Genomic DNA, 18,250 nt, shown 5'->3' with positions numbered 1-18,250 from the left:
CAAGTAAGACAAGGACAAGCAGTAAATCTTCACATTTATGAAGCAGGAACCAAGAAATAGTTCGAATTTTTACTTGATAAATGACGTAAATGATTACTTGATTTATAAAATGCCCCCAAAAAAGGAAATTTTAAAATCTGATTCTTCAGGCAAACTTCATCCGCAGAGGAAGGTGGTGTGATGTGATGGAAAGCCCCAGAGCAGCCACTAAATGGACCCTTCTATCAGCTGAAAACCAGGCTGCCAGTTGAACTCGCCGTCATTCAGTGTGTGTCTTTGTGAGAAGACAGTGGAACCAGTGAGAGTCGAGTCAGCCGCTGTTTCTCTGCGTTTCTATTGTGGAAACAGCATTTTGTGATTCTGTTGGACATTGTGTCGGGACAGAGAACAGTCCGTCACAGACAGACGGGACCCACAAAACCTGGAGACTCATCACTCATTTGGATACTGATATTTTATCAGTATAGTAGTTTATGTTTATTTTAGTGTGTATTTTTATTAGTGCTTAGCGTTATGATAAAAAGATTTACATTGTTAAATCTATTAATTCAATTTTTGAATCTACCTATTAATTTTTAACCAGTTTTTTCCTCATTTACCTTTTTAATATATTTTTTTTAAATTCTGTTTAATTTTTATAAGCTAATTATTCATTCAGTTCATAACTGTTCTTTTTATTCTCTTCTATCCATTTACTTGATTTATTAATCTACCCAGTGTCATTTTCTTGTTTTCTATACATTGTATCAGCCTGTTATTTTATAATTCGTATAATAATTCCAATACTTTATTATTAATAATACTATATTTTATATTATTTAGGAATTTTCCTTCTGTGTAAAGTTTCATTGAATATCTTGAAAAGCACTGTATAAATAAAATGTATTATTATCATTACTTCCTTTTTCTCATATCATGCAGGTTGGAAACAGACAAGCTGACAAAATGGTAAAACCATGACCTGAACTGTTGATTGTAAACATCCATCACCAGTCGTTTCTCTGCTGCTGTTCACCAACTTAAATTTGAGACATTTTTAACATCGCGCAGAATCAAATTTAATACTCTCCACCATTATTACCAACCAGCAGACGATAGGGACTAGAATTATTTCTGGTTATATCACATTTTTTCTGCTTCCCAGCTGTTTCCAATGGTAACCCCTGATGATGTGATCAAGTCAATCGACGCGAGCTGCATAAGCTGCAGAGCAAACAGACGGATTAAACAGTTACTAATGATTAATCATTTTCGAGCTGCCATGATTAATCAATGATTTGATTAGTGGAAAGAAAAGAAAATCCACTATTTGATAACTTGATTGATCCTTTCAGTCATTTTTCTGTTGCTGGTTTTAGCTGCAACTGTAAGATTTCTTTTGTCATATGCTGCATAAAAGCAAAGGAACTTTTAGTTTGGACTGATGGACGTACGAAAAAAAAGCAGAAAAAAAACGGAAGAAAGAGAAAATATTTGAAAAAAGACTTTTGTAAATTAAATTCAACACTTTTTTTATCCCCCCTTTTTTTTGGAGGAAATAAATTCAGTGCTTTTTAAGACTTTTTCAATTAAGGATTATTACCGACATTTCAAGTGTCTCACTTTCAGCTTGACCCCCAAGTAAAAGTGGTTTTCATCACCTGGAGAAGCCGACGGTTCGTTTCCAACCTGCTCGTTAGAACCCGAGTTGTAAACCTGAAATCATCCTTTCAAAGGGAGTTCTGCTCCCTTAGGGTGTGTGTTACGCCAACTTAACTAAAGGCTGCAATTAATACAGTTTATAATCTCTTTTTCTTTTCTTTTGTGATAGTTTCCTCCATAAAGTCCCGGAAGATGGTGAAAAATGCTGATGTTATAGGATTTCAGAGTTGGCTGTGGCGTCTTCAGCTGACAGCGATATTTACCTTCGCTTGAGAAGCTGGAAACAGAGACATCTGATCTTTTTTACTGGTTTTGATTCTCAAAATTGTTAACCGATCAAAACGAATCAGCTAATTCTTTCAAAGCTGTGCAAACCCAGCTTTGTGTTAGCATTGGAATGTCTGAACAAGGCATGTACACGTTTAGGAAACGGACCCGTGTGTGAATGACAAAAGCCTCATCAAAAAACTTCGAGAACATATGAGGTAGAGCTAAAGGTGACAGTTATTTTCATGACTGGTCATTTTATCCATAAACTGTCAGAAAATAGTGAAAAGAAGCCGGATTCTAGTTTCCCAGAGGTAACATCTTCAAATGTTTGGTGTTCCACGTCTGCAAGCGGCTTTTTACACACACTTGGGACGTGAGCTCCTACCACAGCAAACCCTCCGAGTCCGAATCTATCTCATCAGCAAAACATACACCGAATGAAGCCAAGTCCTCATCCAAGATTGCACGCGTTTAATTCCAGATGTACACCAAGCGGTCAACATTCACATGCTTCTTCCAGGTGTGGGCTCGCTACAGGAACCTAAGTACTGAAGCGGACTCAAAGCGGCCCACCGTCTTTGTGAGGTAAGAATGGATCTGGATCAAGTTTTAGTCCCATTTTGCTTCAGTACCAAGGCAGCGCAGATAGTTAAAAACAAGTAAGGCCTGAAAAGAAAACGGTCAAAACTATTAAACAGTCATTTTCAATGTAAAAGCACCCATTCTTTTAAAACCTCATTAAAAAGCCTTCAGCTTAAGAAAGATCTATTTAAATTAGAAGTTCGGTACCGGTAACAGCAGTAAGGTTCTGGTCTATCACAGTCTAGAGCTCATTGCGGTTTCCTCAGGACCTTACGGTACCGCGAGTGCATATATGTCAGCGGACCAGACCAGGAGGTCCGGCGCCGTCAGGGTTCGTGTCTGGACCTTCCAGCTGGGTTAAACGGGGGCGGCCGGCTGCTCGGCCGGATGGTGTTTCTGCTGATGGATCCTCAGGTTCTGCTTCCCGGCGAACCTTTTCCCGCAGTGCTCGCACGCGAACGGCCGCTCTCCGGTGTGGACGCTCTGGTGCGTCTTCAGGTGGCCTGACTGCGTGAAGCGCTTCCCGCACTGGGCGCAGCTGTACGGCCGCTCCCCCGTGTGCACGCGCACGTGCGTCTCCAGGCTCCGCGATGACGTGAAGCATTTCCCGCAGTAGCTGCAGACGAAGCGCCTGTCCCTGCAGTACCTGTTCAGGTCCAGAGCGTCCAGTCTGGAGCCGCCGAGGCCCAGCGCCAAGGGGAAACCTGCAGCGTTCAAGTCGGACACTTTGTCCAGGAGAATCGGCCGATGGTCCGGTTTCAGGTAGGGCCGACGAGGCGCGGGCACCATGCTCGGCAGGCCCTGATTGGTCCACGAGGAGCAGAGATCCAGCTCTGTGTCGTAGGGGCTGGAGCTGATCAGAGACACGCCCCGCTTCAGCTCGGAGGTCCCAGACAGGGAGGCTGGACTGCCCCCAGACCCGAGGAGGAAGGGCTTTCTCGTAGGGGCTTCGCAGTCGGACTCTGAGGCCAACTCAAACACGACCTCCATTGGGTTCCTCTCAGCAGCCCCTGCGGGACCCGGGGACCCCGGTGCGCTGCGGGACTCTTGATGCTCGACCTGCTCTGACAGTCCGTCACCGTTCTGGTCCCACAGCCTCATGTCGGCCGCTGAGATGGAGATCATCATCCCAGAGGGTCCCTCCTCGCCGTCATCTGCTTCTGACGGCTGCACCTCCGTCCCTTCAGACAAACAAATCAATTAACACTGAGTTGAGACACATGCATTTCATGAGACAAAAGACCGGGGTGAGAGACACCCCTGTCAAAATGTCCTCAGGAGCCGGTACGCACTAAAAAGAAAAAACCAAAGGAGGAGAGAGAGACTGGCTGCAGTCTGTCTCGGTGATGTGATCTTTTAGGCAAGTTCACGCTTCGTCACTTCTGTACAAAGACAGACAAGTTTGCTTGACAGGTTTTTCTCACGCTCGTTTGCATTAGAAAGTAAATTAAAACGTCTACGCTTCCGTGTCCGTCAAGCTTTGACAAAGGGAGGACGGTTTGACGTCAGACACCGCACGAGTTGCCTCGTCGAGAAGAGCCTTTGCTCGTCTCGGCTCGTCGACGTGCGGGTTGACGCTCCCGGGTTCATGCTTTAGACTGTGCAGCTTTGTGATCGTCAGACTGCCCCTAAATCCCCAGACACTGTCAGCAGTTCTCCGGCGGATCGCTAAACGACCCCGTCCCTCCGAGACCTTTTGCTTACAGACGACTTCAGATGCAGACATCGTTCGCAATGCAATAACGCCGACAAGTACGCGAGCTCCGACACGCCCTAGCTGGTGACACGTTTTCTATTGGCCAGCTGACCGAACTGAATCCCCAACACTTCCTGCTCTGATCAAGGCCTACGGCTGGAATCCGTCAGCCGCGATACTCTGAGAAACCATCCAGTTCTGCAGGTGTTTTCCTCTACAGACTGACAGACGACGGCGTCCGAGCGCAGATAATGTCTCAGGACTGGTCACACATCACGACAGCACCGTCCAGGTTACACCGGCGCGAGGCGGGATCGCACGCCGCCGTCGGGCTGGCCGCAGAGCAACATCTTCCTCCCGTCGAAGACGCCGCGTGTCGCCGAAACCGACGTAGAAACCGTGGATGTCGCAGGAGCTGTTTTTTTTAAACCGGGACTTGTTGACCTTCCTACTTTGTGTTTGAACTATAACGGCCTCCTCCACCGTGGAATCTGTAAACAAGAGCGTGAGCGTGTGCGTAGCCTCACACCTTCGTCACCTTTTAGTCACAGAAGAAGCAAAAGACAAGACACGAAAGCCTACGAGCAAATGACCAACGGTCCCTTTCCTGAGTGTGTGAACAGACCTGGCATGGTAACTGTCTCGCCGCCGAGTCTTAAAAAACCAAGCGTCCCACTGAATGAGGACACGGCTGATGCGTCGTCGACCTTCGACCTTCTCTCATCTTCTCCCCTTCCATGTTCCTGCTTTGTGACCGTGCTTTTACTTTCTAGCCCGACTTGCGACGGCCTTTTCAGTCCTCTTACCTTCCTCGTGGAGAAGCAGCTCCTCCGTGGCATCGTTGTCATTCGCATCCTCTTTCGCCGTTTCCTCCTTTATCAAAACCACGTCCCGATCGTTTGCCTCCTCGGCAGCTGCGGACCCAGTATCCTGAGCGGAGAACACAACGGTGGAATCAACATTCGTCTACTCTTGGAAACTTGTTTAGAATTTTGTTTACGATAAGAGACGTGCTGAACCAGGATCTCTCAGTTCAATGAGCTATTCATCTTCAGACTAAATCCAAGACGACAGTCCGGCAAATGCGAGTTACTGTCGCCGTTTCTTCTAAGGCACTGATGCCTAAGCCTTTTCTAAGAAGAAACAAAAAGCACCAGGCGTGATAGCTAAAGAACCTCGACACGTTCGGCTCGGCGAGCAGTGACGTGCGCCGCGACGCAGAGGCTGGTGTCCGTGTGGACAGAGGGGTTCGAGCAGACCGGGAGAACTCCCGATGCACCCGTGCTGCTCTGACTTCCTCTCACCTCTTTGGTGGCGGGGTTCACTTCTGTCGCCGCCTCCAGAGCAGGGACCCGTCCGCTTCTTTTGAGGCCGGGGGCTTTCGGCTGCTTGGCGCCCGCTCCAGTTGGCAAGACACGTTCTGGGTGAAGAGCAGACAGACACTTACATTACGGGTTCCTCAAATGAAATGCTGGGGGTCTTGTGAAGGGGTTCTAGATGGGTGTAACTGATCCCAGTAGGATGAATACGACCGCTGTCGTTCCACGTTTCAGCGGACTGTACTGCCGTGTATAAGTACAAAGAATTTCTTGTGCTAGTTTTCATTTTCCTAAAAAACAGCAATACCACCGTGCAGAAATACCGCTTCAAGTAAAAGTCCTGCATTCAAAATTTTACCAGTGCAAAAGTATTAGCGTCCAAATGGACTTAAGAGTATCAAAAGCAAAAGTGCTCATGTTGCAGAACAGGACGTTTATTATTTCAGTGAATTATCAAAGTGTAGATCACGTGGCCGAGCGGCTTGTGAGTTAATCCCCGGGGATCAATAGTGGTCTTGTCTTAACCCGTACCAACACATCACCATTGACTTGGCTGATCATGTTTTCTATCAATGATCTTACTCTGAAAAGTAATTTACTGCCAATCGCAGTAAAAAGTACTTTGCTCTACTTCAACGTCTGCGACCTACTGTGGAGTATAAGTGTGAAGCAGCAGAAAAAACGGCAACACTCAAAGTACAAGTACCTCAAAATTGTACTTGAATAAATGTACTTAGTTACTTTCAACCCCTGGTCACTTTTCAACAGGTGGTTCCGGTTGGAATGTGTATCCGAGTCATTTGAGCTTGTTTTTTTAAAGGAAGTAGAAAACGGCAGGATGCTTTTCTTCAGCATCACATATCCTGAATGAAAAGTGTCGGTGCCTGCTGTGGACGACTCGGGTTCGGGTCCACCTGGACTCGGATAACCGCGCTCTCCGTCTCCACGCGTCCCGTCCTCAACCGAGCCTCGGTGTCCTGAGCGAAGAGACCTCCAGACCCGAAGCAGTGAACAACTGAAACGGGGGGAAAAGTTGACCATTTCTGCAGTTCGGAGGTTGATATTCACGCCGGATTTGTAAATGAGCCTAAGGACGAGCCGTTGAACGACGCTGACACGAACCGATCGGAATACGTGACACTGCTGCCAAGTAAAACGTTTTATGAGCAGTTTTCCAACGGAGTTTGGTGCGTGGCGCCGTAAACGCGCGGAACAACGGCAGTTACCGGAGGTCGCAGCGACGAGGACTCCGTGCATCGCGGTGCACATCCTGCCACCGGCATCGGCGGGTGAATCTGCGCGAACCTGCTCCGGTGCTGTGTGTCAAAGGCCCGGGAACTCACCCACTGCGAAGTCCACCAGCCCCCCGCCGGCCTCCGCCTCCGGTCCGCCGTAATCCAACATCGCGGCGCTCCCCCGGTGTCCCCGGGCGATGATGGTCTCGATCATCTCCAGCTTCCTCCTCAGCGCCTCGTTCTCCTTGTGGCTCCGGCTGATCTCCAGCTGCAACACGGCGTAGCTGTCGTCCACCAGCTCGCAGATCTCCGCCACGGCCGCTTTGGCCAGAGCCTCCATGATGGACGTCAGCTGAGTATGAAACGCCGTGTAACTCGTCATCCTGAGCGGACGCGCGACGACAACGATCGCCGAGACGTGAAATCAGATGGACATCGGCGAGCGCGGCGCGTCCGCGGGAGGAGAACGACGTCCGCGGTGAGCTGCTCGCGGTGAACTGGTCCCTGTCTAGACCGGGCAGCGGGCGTCCGGCTGGGAGACGCGGACGGATGCTGCGGTCGACCGTCGTTGTTTGTTGTTAGTCGGTTGTCTCCTCCTTCAGCGTGTCGATGGGCGACTTCCGTAATGCCGCTTTCAAAATAAAACATCAGCGTGGATCACGGGGTGAGGCCTTCGTGTGCGCCCCGTAAAACCTAGGTTCAATTTCATAGGTTTTTTTTTAACAATAAAACGCAACACCACGAAACAAGGGATTCTATCGACATACTTATTTATTATTTATATGTTTATCATTATTATTGTTGATAGTATAAGCTATGTTTGTATATCCATGTTAACACAGAAACCTGAGACTCTACCAGACCTGCCTGGACTGAACGTATCTTGAATTGGGGTCTGAGCCTGGTCCCGGGTCGGGTGTCTCTTACCAGGAACCAAGTGGACTGCGAGGACCTTCACTTCCCAGACCTCGGCTCTTAAGTTGACGAGCGACAGAAAAGATGGACGAAAGTAGGACACTGGGACTCAAGTCTTAGTACACCAGAGTCATCCCTTAAGGTTTGACAAATAAGACTAAGTAGGAGGAGGGACAATGCATCTGTTTTCCGTCCCAGTCTGATCCCGCACCAGCAGCACCAACAGCTGACACCACCTTTGACCGGGGGGTGGGCCTGAGCAACGTGGAGAACCACAACCCGTCAGACCAGGACTCCCAGTCTGAGGCTGACGCCAGGGAACGAAGGCCTGCGAGTCGAAGAGTCCTCAACGTGTCCCAGGGGGTCAGCGACACCGGCGTCGGCTGGCAGCCGGGCATGCTGGGACGTGGAGTTCATCTCCAACCTTTCCTGGGAAGTTGATGGTCAAGACTAGAACATGTAAACAAACGTGTGTCAGGAAAGCAGAGAAAAGCAAAGACACATCAGTACAGTTAGAATGAGAATAAATGGATTTTCATTTGGGCTGAAATGAGCAGTCAGTTTGAGGATTTGATGTTTATCTCTGTTTTATTCCAGTAAACTGAATATCTTTGGGTAGAGGACAGTCAAAGACATCACCTCTGGCTCTGCGAAACAATTGTTTGTTGTATATGTATATATATATTTATGGATATGTATATTTCGAATCAGCCTTTTTAAACTGCAGAATACAAACTCCCTCCATGTTGCTAAAAAAACAAAAACAAATACCGGGATCACGACCTCTGTGGAGGGAAGATTTTTTTTTTTTGTGATGAGCCGAACCTTGTTGCTGTACGTTTCCCGGTCACACGCTGAAAGACATCACACTGACGAAACGTACACAAATCATCGCTGTATTTTGCTGTTCTCAGTCAGCTCTCAGGCGTGGCGTAGTTTCCCCACGGCACCCGAACGCAGCACCGGTCGGGTTTCCACAGCAACGCCTGACAACAGAAGAAGATGGTTTACAGTAAGTCTTAAAAAACACATCATGACTCCCCCGGAAACCATTAATGATGATTTCTCTGTGTGTTTGCTGTTAACCAGCGTGAACTGCATGATTTTCTTTACGTTTTCAGCCTGACAGTGTAGCTTGTAGTGTAGTTAGGACAGTTCGTGGCCGTTAACCACAGCTAACGTGCCAGCTAAGCTAATGCTAGTGATGCTTGTTCATTATCTAATGTAGGTCTTATTAGCTAGCGGTGCTATTAGTAGTGCTATCACTGTTACTACTGGTCTAAGTCCAGCTAACTTAGCCTAGAACTACTCACTGCTGCCGGTCACCATTACACTTAGCAGGCTAGTTACTGCCACCGTTAACGCTGCTAACTTCCTCTGCTACCGATATTAAACTTAATTTGAAAGTTGACTGTCGTTATTATGAGCCCACAGAGGGGAAGGCAAGTTTATTCGCATGGCACCTCTCAGCAGCAGGGTAATTCAAAGTGATTAAACGCTGGATGCGACTCTAAATAATCATAATAATCATAATAATCATAATAATCTCTGTTCGTACAGTCCGTTTCACAAGAAAATGCAGCTCAAAGTGCTTTTAGATTTAAAACAACAGAAATAGAGGCATTTGAAAAAAGCAAATGTACAACACACCTACCCACAACACAGTTCATGGTGTGCAAAGACACTGTAAAAATAGAATAAGTAGAATAAAATACAGTACATTACAATATTAAGCTTAAGAAACTTAGGAAACTAAAATGCTAACTTAAAGCCAAATGAAATATATTTTGAACTGTTTCTGTTTAGAGGAGCCGCTGAGCTCGCCTCTCTGATATCTTCGGGTTTGCTTTTCTACAGTTTAGGAGCGTGGTTGTGAAAAAAGCTGCATCTCCAGTTTTCTTTTTGCTTTGTTTTACAAAGTTGAATAAACTGGATGGTCTCAGTGAGCGTGAAAGCACATGAGGCGAAGGAGAGACTGCAGTGTGAGCTGGACCCGGACTGTTTACAGCCCGACATGCTTAAATCAGGACTTCATCATCAGACATCATCATCAAAGACACTTTCAGACCCTAAGACAAGATATGAAAAAAAGACACATGTAAATAGGATTGTAAGATTTTTAAAAAATGACAGTGCAAGATGTAAATAAACAGCCCAAAACGGAATTGAGTAACAGACAGAAAGATTTTAAGCTTCACTTTATAAAACTGAGTTGGGACAAACTGAATGATGCCTCTCGATGGGGAGTTTCCGCAAACCGTGTTTAAACAGTCCACACCCATGTCTCCGGCTTGGTTTCGGGTTTTGTCTTTAACATTAGTGTTTTTTTTCTTGGGCTCTAAACGTAATTGTTATTAACACTGATTATTGTAAACGCCTCATCACTCGCCTAAATAAGAATCAATATGGATTTCAACCAAAACTAGTTTTTAATATCTGTAGCAAAGGAATCCCGGAGCATCAGTGGTAATAATGTTAGTGACAGTGACGATAGCAGCCACGATGTGAGTTTGGAAACAGTGACACACCTGTCCCTCCGGAGGTTTTGTTGTGTATTGCGGTTTACTGCACCAGGCTGCTTTTCTTCTAGTTATTTTTGGACAAGGTGTGTAAGAGCTTTCAAGGACGAAATGACAGCAGAGATCACACACATGAAGTTGAAGAATCGCTCCTATTCAGATCCACGTGTGCGTTTTGTCGTCCAGTCACAGAGGACATGGTCCGCCGGCGAGCCGAGCACAACGAGTGCGAGATCTCCTCCTTGGAGGAAGTTTCTCTTCATCAGCAGGACATCGAGAGGATCGAACACATCGACAGGTGGTGCAGGGACCTGAGGATCCTCTACCTGCAAAACAACCTGATCCCCAGGATAGGTGAGACATCAGTCCGTGGCTACCTGCGGTCCAAAGATTTCTGGGCAAAGTTTAGTTACATATAAGCGTTGTGTTAATAATATTTAAATGACTGTAATTTTAATTCACCCAGTTTTAATTTAGACGTTTTAGGGCAAATCCCCAGATCAGTGTTTAAAGAGGAACTTTACAGACAGTGTCCTCTGACGTGTGTGTGTTTCTTAATTTCTTTATGTCTCTCTCACAATCCCATTGGTTCATCTAGAGAATCTCAGCCGCCTGAAGAAACTGGAGTATTTGAATCTGGCCTTAAACAACATTGAAGTCATTGGAAACCTTGAAGGTCAGTACGTAAAACCGAGGTGTTTTCAGTTGTGTTTTGGTGTATTTGATGCTGAATTGCTAAAGATGAATGATTCCTTTTTTATTGAAAAACAGCTGAATCAGTCTTCCTTCACTTCTAAGCTTTGTTTATTTAAAGCATCATGCAATTTACTATTTGCTCTCTGTTTATTTCCGTTGATTATTCAGTTAATACTTTAGCTATAAAATGTCAAACATACCAACTAAATGTCCATCACAGTTTACCAGAGCCTGAAGAAATATTTTTCTTGTCCTTGTTGTTTTTGTGAAACAGACAAATATTTTCGTAACACTTATTGTGAAACAACCCTTCTGTCTTACAGTGAACGTCACACGACCGTTGAACCAACAAACACACTAGTTTCCATGACTTGCTTACATTCTAGTTTTGCCCGTAAACTCATAAACATGACGCTAGTGTGTTTGCCTCCTGCCTTCAGGCTGCGAGAGCCTCCAGAAGCTGGACCTGACGGTGAACTTTGTTGGGCGTCTGAGCAGCGTGGAGTCTCTGAAACACAACATCCACCTCAGAGAGCTGTTTCTGGTGGGCAACCCCTGCACCGAGTTTGAGGGCTACAGGCAGTACGTGGTGGCCTCTCTGCCCCAACTCAGGGTAACCTTACTCTTCCCGCCCTGATCTTACTTGTATTTACACAGATTGAATTGACTGACTGTTAGTATTTCTCAGCAACATCCTTCTTAACCTTTACATCATCTTTAATAATGATACCAAACAGATTTAGGGATCTGGGGCCACATTAAATGTTGTGTCTGAAGTCTGGGAATCAGAGACCGGGAGGGTATAATGACAATTTAAAGCTAAAACCATTATCAGCTTTGACAATGGTTGAATTGTTTAAACCATTTTTCAAGCAAAACTGACACAAATTTACAGACGTGAGGATTTGCTGAATTTCTTGATTTTATATCTTTGTAAATTAAATATCTGAGTTTTGGACTAAACAAACAATCTGAAGACGTCACCTGTGGCTCTGAAAAAATTGTGAAGGACAGTTTTAACTATTACCTGACAGTGTTAAGACCAAATAACTGACAGATGAAAATAATTTTTAGTTGTAATTCTAATGACATTAATCTACAGATACAAGCGTTTTTCTGTTGAACCAAAATAAGAAAGACTATTGAGAAAATGTGGCATATAAATTTTCAATATAGTTAACAACTACACTTTCACCTTATATGTTATGAGTTTTTTATTTTATAAAATGACAAGAAGTCTTATGGCAGCTATCAAAGGTGAATGAAAGATGAAAGAAATGGAAATGGTTTGCAGGGAAATGGTTAGTCTGGTAATGAAATGCTGTTTTTCCATCTAATAAGACTTTGAATTCTGCCTTAAAGTCGTCATGTGTTGTACTTGTGCAGGTAAGTGAAAAGAAGCAACATACAACTTGACTTTTACACTTTCTTCTCGTAGGTCATTTGTGTTTTTGGCCCGGCAGGATTTCAAACATTGTCTTTTTAAAGGACAAGTCAGTTAATTACAATTATTTTCTTAGTTGTGACCATCATTTCTGTCTGTAGTAATAACATTAAACTCACCAATTCAATTACTTCAAACGTTCGACAGGACAAGAATCACAAGCAGTGAGTTCAGTGTTAAATAATTTCTAATGAGAGTGACCAGAACTACAAAATAAGACTTGATTGGTCATAAACTAGATCAGCAACAACAGTTTGGTCCTGGATATAAAAGCTCAGAAAGGCAGTAGGAAAAAGGTTAATTCTGATGCAGATTCAGAGTTTCCTTCCCTGCCGTTCGTCTCCGTCCTCAGTGGCTGGACGGGACGGAGATCAGACGGTCAGAGAGGATTCGAGCCTCTCAGGGACTGGAGGAGGTGAAGAGGCGAGTCCTGGAGCAGGAGGAGGAATACCTGAGGAGGAGAGCCAAGGAGAAAGAGGAGGTGCAGAGGAAGGCTGCAGGAGAGGATGGAGGAAACAAGGAGAGGAAAGCAGGCTTCGACGGCCGCCGGTACACTGACGTCAGCCACACAGTGTGAGTACGAACACGACGACTTCCTGCTGCTGTGAAACGTTTGCCCATATTTTGTGATCAACAAATTTGAGATCATTATACCACAGCAGCGTGAATAAGGCCGGGGAGTTGGAAAGACAAGGACATTCACACTCAGGGAGGGACTAAAGAAAGGTAGGATTCAGTGCTTTTGGGAGCTTGACCCACACGAGACACTTGAAGTCTGGATACGAGGCAGAGATCTGAAATCTGTGTCTGACCGCTAAGCAACTCTATGGAGGTCCAGCACTCACCGGAGTAATTTCTAAAGTATCAGTACCACAGTGGAAAATACTCCATTACACATGAGGTTACTGTAAAAAAATTTTACTTTAGCATACTGAACAAGTTTTAGCAAAAATAACAATTGAAAAAAAAAAAAAAACAGGTAAAGAAACAGAACCTCTAAACTGGATCAAGCTACATCGAACTGGGAAAGATTACAGTGTTAGAGTCAACCTGAAGTCGGCGAATCCTCTCTGTCTGTGCAGTCCAAGGTTGGAGGAGAATAAGGAGAACCAGGAGGTGGAGGAGAACACACAGCTGAGGACGACGAGACCCGACTTAGATGAGGAGCAACGGGAGAGGGAGTTCTGGCACACGCCGTGTTCATTCACCCCTGAATCTCGACTGGAGGCTCACCGCCACCTGGAGGAGAAAAGAAGGGCAAAGGAGAAGTAAGTGTCTTTGACTTTCATCCATTTATAATAAGGACGATCTCCTTTTTTTGTCCCTTAAGTTTAATTTTATTCATCTCTTTAACGGCCCACACACCCATGGTTACTGCACGTGGGAGATTTAGCCTGGGGTAGAGACTGACTTTCCTTTTAGTCGGGGACATATTTATCATTCTTAAAAGAATGTGGAGTTTGGTGACCACAGCAAACTTTCACCATAGCTACACCCATCCTTGGCCTGAGTAATAAAGGACATACCCTAGAAAGTATCATAAATAATAATGAATTCTTATTCATTACCTATGGACGGGATATTTAAAAAATCCAACTTCACTGAAATCTTTCATCTGCATCAGCAGTGATGAGTTGGACAAAACACACAAGTCAACTTGGTTGTTTAAAACTCAAACTCTACGACAAACGTTGGGGCAGATGACGTGTTTTTGTTGAGGTATGAAGGGAAAACAAGTAAATCCAACCCCTGCGGCAAACAGACATTTAAAAAATGAGCCTTTCTTCAAATGTTAATGCTCTGTTACTTCTTATCTCATGAATTTATAAAATAAAAATGGAGCATGTGAAAAGGTTTGGATTCACATTGTCAAAGATCAAAGATTAGAGTTTTGTTGGGTCTTAGACTCTTTGGCTACAGTTTACTGCTTCAGCCACTAGATGTCACTATAACATCAACGAAACCAACAGCTGAAGCCGCGTTTTCAGCACCTGGTTTCAGTGTTTCCACCAGATGTTGAACCTGCTGCTGGGATTCGCTCCCATTCAGACACCAGAGCATCAGTGAGGTCCAGCACTGATGCTGGTGAACAGGTCGGTGTTACAGTTGGTCCACAGGTGTTGCATGAGCTTGAGATCACAGATCTGTGCAGGCCTGACAAGTTCTCACATATATATTTAATGGGCTTTAGAATCTGTACAGCATACGACACCTTATATCCTTAGATCCTCAATTCAGTTAAGCAAAAACTCCTCCAAAAACTCTTTAACAGGGAAAACTCAAGTTCTTCTACACTAGAGCCACAGTCACTATTCAATTAAGTGATTAGTCAATCAACAGAAAATTAATCGTTAACTATTTAGATAATCGATTAATCGTTTGAGACGTTTTTCAAGCAAAAATTGCAAACATTTGCTGGTTCAAGCTTATCAAATGTAATGATTTTCGGAGTTTTGGGCTGTTGTATACAAAAAGCAATTTGTATACTTCATCTTAGGCTTTAACAAATTATAGAAGGCACCTTTCACTATTTCCTGACATTTTATACAAATAAAGGTTAATCGATTTAATCAAGAAACTAATCGGCAGATTAATCGATAATGAAAATACTGTTACGGCCCTGTTCCACACCAAACTGGGAAAACCATTTCTCTATGGAGCTGGCCTTGAGCAGCTGAAACTGGAAAGGGACAGTCACGAACTTCTGACACAAAGTTGGAAGAATACTCTTGTCTAAAATATAACCGTCCACATACTTATGGGCATGTAGTGTAATTTTGAGCAGTAGTTCAATTTGGGCATTAAACCATTTTTTTGTGATACTGACTCTGAGAGGTGCTGAGGCTACAGGTGATTCGGTCGGACGTGTGCTGCCTTCTCACCCAATCGCCAAGGGAACGGATCAATCGATCAGTCAGTCACTTTATTGACCACACGACTGAGGTCGGTCTAAATTCTTCTCAGTGAATCAGCAAAAACCAGACATAAATATCACGTTTGACATGAACAACTGGCAGGGACAGACGAAGCTACATTCACAGGTGCAGTGGTCAGCGTTCACCTGTCAGGTGAGCTCTCCGAGTCGTGACTGCAGCAGCGGCGAACTGTTCTGTTACCTGGCTCGAACTGGTGGCGTCGGCTGGAGGAGCCGTGAGCAGGTTCAGAGGGTCAGAGAGGATTTTGTTCGGACGTTTGTGACTAATGAATCAGCCGGTGAGCTTGAGGCTGCCGATAGTCCTGAATGATTTACTGACGGTGTGTGTAGGTTTGCTGACTGTCAGAGCTGGACTGTGATGTAACTGAAGCCCAGAGGATACGTTCGGTGACCACTGTATGAGACGAAAGGAGGGATTTTACTAAATCTAAAACCACTGGATTTAAAGCCTTTGAAACCTTAGTTTAACTACGTCTTTAGAGCAATTAATACGACGAAATACACAGCAATCGAAGTTAGGTAGGATTTTAAAAATCTCAACTGATCTGCTTCATCCAGACTCTGTAAATCACCTGATTCTAGACCTCTGAATCTGAATCACCATCCACGTCTCCGATTTGTTCAGTGCCTGAAGGTACGCTCGTTGTTGTGCTCGCCGATGATTGTCTCTGTGGTTGGAAAAACAAATGAGCCACTCAGAGACTTGTAGACGCTGTCATCTTTCAACATAGCTGCCCTGCTGCTCGGCTACGTTCATGAAAAATGACGATAAGCTTACAACTTGCAGAAATGATCATCCTTAGAATGACAACTTTTTTTCTCCATTGACATGAAAACCTTAAGGTAACTGCTCTACCACAGTACATCAACAGTCAGACTCTTCTAAATTTTGAAGAAAATTGTGTTTTCCTATAGGAACCCATTGTTCATTGTAGGAACTGACTGAGACAATTGGTTTCCAGTGGAGCTCTCTTATCTGTATATGTATATTGGTGTGTATGTGGGCCGATAAGAAATAACAAATGGCAGGACAAAAATGCCAGAGATACGTTTGTAAGCAGAAACAGTAAAATTTAATTCAAATACACATCTGAGTCAAAATTCTTTAAATGAACAAATGAAAGGGATCCTTATCAAAATGTTGAAAAGCGTAGAGTCACCGGGGCAGTTGTTGTCAAGGCCTTTGAGGGAAAGTACTCATGAACAGTGTCATAAAAACAGGGACGTACACCCGATGTACATAAGACCTGGGCTGGACATTGTGAAGGGTCAACTGTGCGCCGCCAAGGCACGTTCCACACAGACTCAAATGACACTCACAGGACATAAATGGAGCATTTCCCGCAGAAGTGTTTCAGGGCAAAATTGTTGCTGACGTGCTCATGTTTTTACACCATGAACGCTGTCAAGGACTGCCGCATATTGTGACTGGATATGTTGTTGTCATGTTAATTCTCCTTAAACACGTTTGGCAGAAGTCAGAGAACATCGTCCCTGATGTGACTGACACAGATATGAAACTGTGCATTTTATTTGTATTTGTGGGTGAAATGACAGCACTTTTGTCTGAGCTGGTTGGTCAGAAAGAGGTTAAGTGTGTGAATGCTTCACTTCAACCCACTGTTCATATAAAATCCTGTGGATTTTTATATGCACAATGAATCAGCTTAATCTTTGTAATGTGAAAAGTCTTGTAGTTAATTCCCACCAACTCTGCAGCTCTAATAAACTTTTTGGTCTCTTAACTCTTAGTTTTGTGGCACATTTCCTGTCTGGTTCAGTCTCAGTGTTTCCGCAAGCAGCAGCAGCTGTGTTCATCAAACAAGCTCTGGTAAAGCCACTGTCCACTACCTGCCCAACACCAAACAGCAGACAGACGCAGTCAGAGACCAGCTGGTCGACATAGTGGAGCATTTAGCAGCTCAAACAAGCTCTGGTAAAGCCACTGTCCACTACCTGCCCAACACCAAACAGCAGACAGACGCAGTCAGAGACCAGCTGGTTGACATAGTGGAGCATTTAGCAGCTCAAACAAGCTCTGGTAAAGCCACTGTCCACTACCTGCCCAACACCAAACAGCAGACAGACGCAGTCAGAGACCAGCTGGTCGACATAGCCGAGCATTTAGCAGCTAAAGAGCCAGATGTTTCCCTCAGCAGCTGGTGGAGACCAAAACCAGAGCTAAAAGAGAGCGAGTACTGGTCTTAGATTCATCAGGTGACACAAACACTAGATCCAGATGAAGGATCATGTTGCTCCTAAACTGCTCAATGTGTTCATTAGGTCTTATGTCCTTTTATGCCTTATTTAAAGCACTTCGTAAAGCCTTGTTGCTGAAAGCTGCTACACAAACAAACTTGCCTTGCAAATGTTTGGGATCATATCAGCCATAAGAAATTTAAGAAGTGATAATATCTCAGAGCTGCATGTTTGACAGCTTGTTTGGAAGTTCTTCTTCTTCCTAATGGGCAAAAATAAATAAATAGACACAAAGAATCAATGCTTCTTTAAAGATTTGTTCACGTCCGGCGCCCTCCTGATCCCGTCACGTGTAAGTCAGGTGTGTTTCTGCACAAATCAAATTGCAGCATGTTTCAGCCTGGTTGGTATTGAGTCAGCAAAGGATTTGTTAAAGTCTAATTCCATTTCCCGCCATGCCGCTAATTAGTGCTAACCCTTAAGGTGACCCTCTTGCCGGGGTGTTAATTGGGTGTGTGTGTTGCACATCTACTTCTCACTGTGCTTCCGCTCTCTCGCTAACACACTGACACTCACACACACTTTGCCCCTCTCTGTCAGAACAGTGATATCAGTTGGCAGCTGTGAGGTTTCTCTAAGTTAGCAGTCAGTTACAACTGACACATCAACACCAAACAAACCCTCATGATTCGCTGGGCATGTGGGTTTTATGTGTATGTATGTTTAATTGTTTCTTTTTTTTTTGTCTAACCAATATTCCTCCAAAATCGTCATAATTCTTAATCTGAGTAAATTGATT

At 44.6% G+C, this 18,250-nt stretch overlaps 2 protein-coding genes across 4 annotated transcripts in view; one reads left to right on the top strand and one right to left on the bottom strand.

The window, feature by feature from the left end:
- Positions 1 to 2,365: 2,365 nt before the first annotated feature.
- Positions 2,366 to 8,029, bottom strand: si:dkey-7l6.3 (zinc finger protein 260). Of its 3 annotated transcripts, none has more exons than XM_040123047.1 (5): positions 7,607 to 8,029; positions 6,852 to 7,436; positions 5,494 to 5,609; positions 4,996 to 5,119; positions 2,366 to 3,674 (listed from the first exon to the last, which is right to left on the bottom strand). In XM_040123047.1, exons 2-5 carry the CDS (start codon positions 7,123 to 7,125, stop codon positions 2,851 to 2,853), a joined length of 1,338 nt encoding a protein of 445 aa, XP_039978981.1. In that variant the 5' UTR covers positions 7,126 to 7,436; positions 7,607 to 8,029; the 3' UTR covers positions 2,366 to 2,850. The 3 variants fall into 3 exon arrangements, with proteins under 3 accessions (XP_039978981.1, XP_039978982.1, XP_039978983.1); XM_040123048.1 differs by having other exon boundaries at positions 7,671 to 8,029; XM_040123049.1 differs by having other exon boundaries at positions 6,852 to 7,374; positions 7,671 to 8,029.
- The window catches only part of dnaaf11 (dynein axonemal assembly factor 11), a 40,512-nt gene continuing 29,972 nt past the window's right edge, over positions 7,711 to 18,250 (top strand). Inside the window, exons 1-7 of the mRNA XM_040123046.1 lie at positions 7,711 to 7,752; positions 8,573 to 8,670; positions 10,364 to 10,531; positions 10,776 to 10,853; positions 11,314 to 11,486; positions 12,670 to 12,890; positions 13,400 to 13,585. Of these exons, the coding sequence (XP_039978980.1) occupies positions 8,661 to 8,670; positions 10,364 to 10,531; positions 10,776 to 10,853; positions 11,314 to 11,486; positions 12,670 to 12,890; positions 13,400 to 13,585 (836 nt within the window). The 5' untranslated portion in view covers positions 7,711 to 7,752; positions 8,573 to 8,660. The remainder of the gene's footprint in view (positions 7,753 to 8,572; positions 8,671 to 10,363; positions 10,532 to 10,775; positions 10,854 to 11,313; positions 11,487 to 12,669; positions 12,891 to 13,399; positions 13,586 to 18,250) is intronic.

Source organism: Xiphias gladius, unplaced genomic scaffold (genome assembly GCF_016859285.1).
Source record: "Xiphias gladius isolate SHS-SW01 ecotype Sanya breed wild unplaced genomic scaffold, ASM1685928v1 HiC_scaffold_1474, whole genome shotgun sequence".
Taxonomy (NCBI): Eukaryota; Metazoa; Chordata; class Actinopteri; order Istiophoriformes; family Xiphiidae; genus Xiphias; species Xiphias gladius.
Note: the sequence above shows the minus strand (reverse complement) of the source record. Positions and strands in the feature narration are given on the sequence as shown.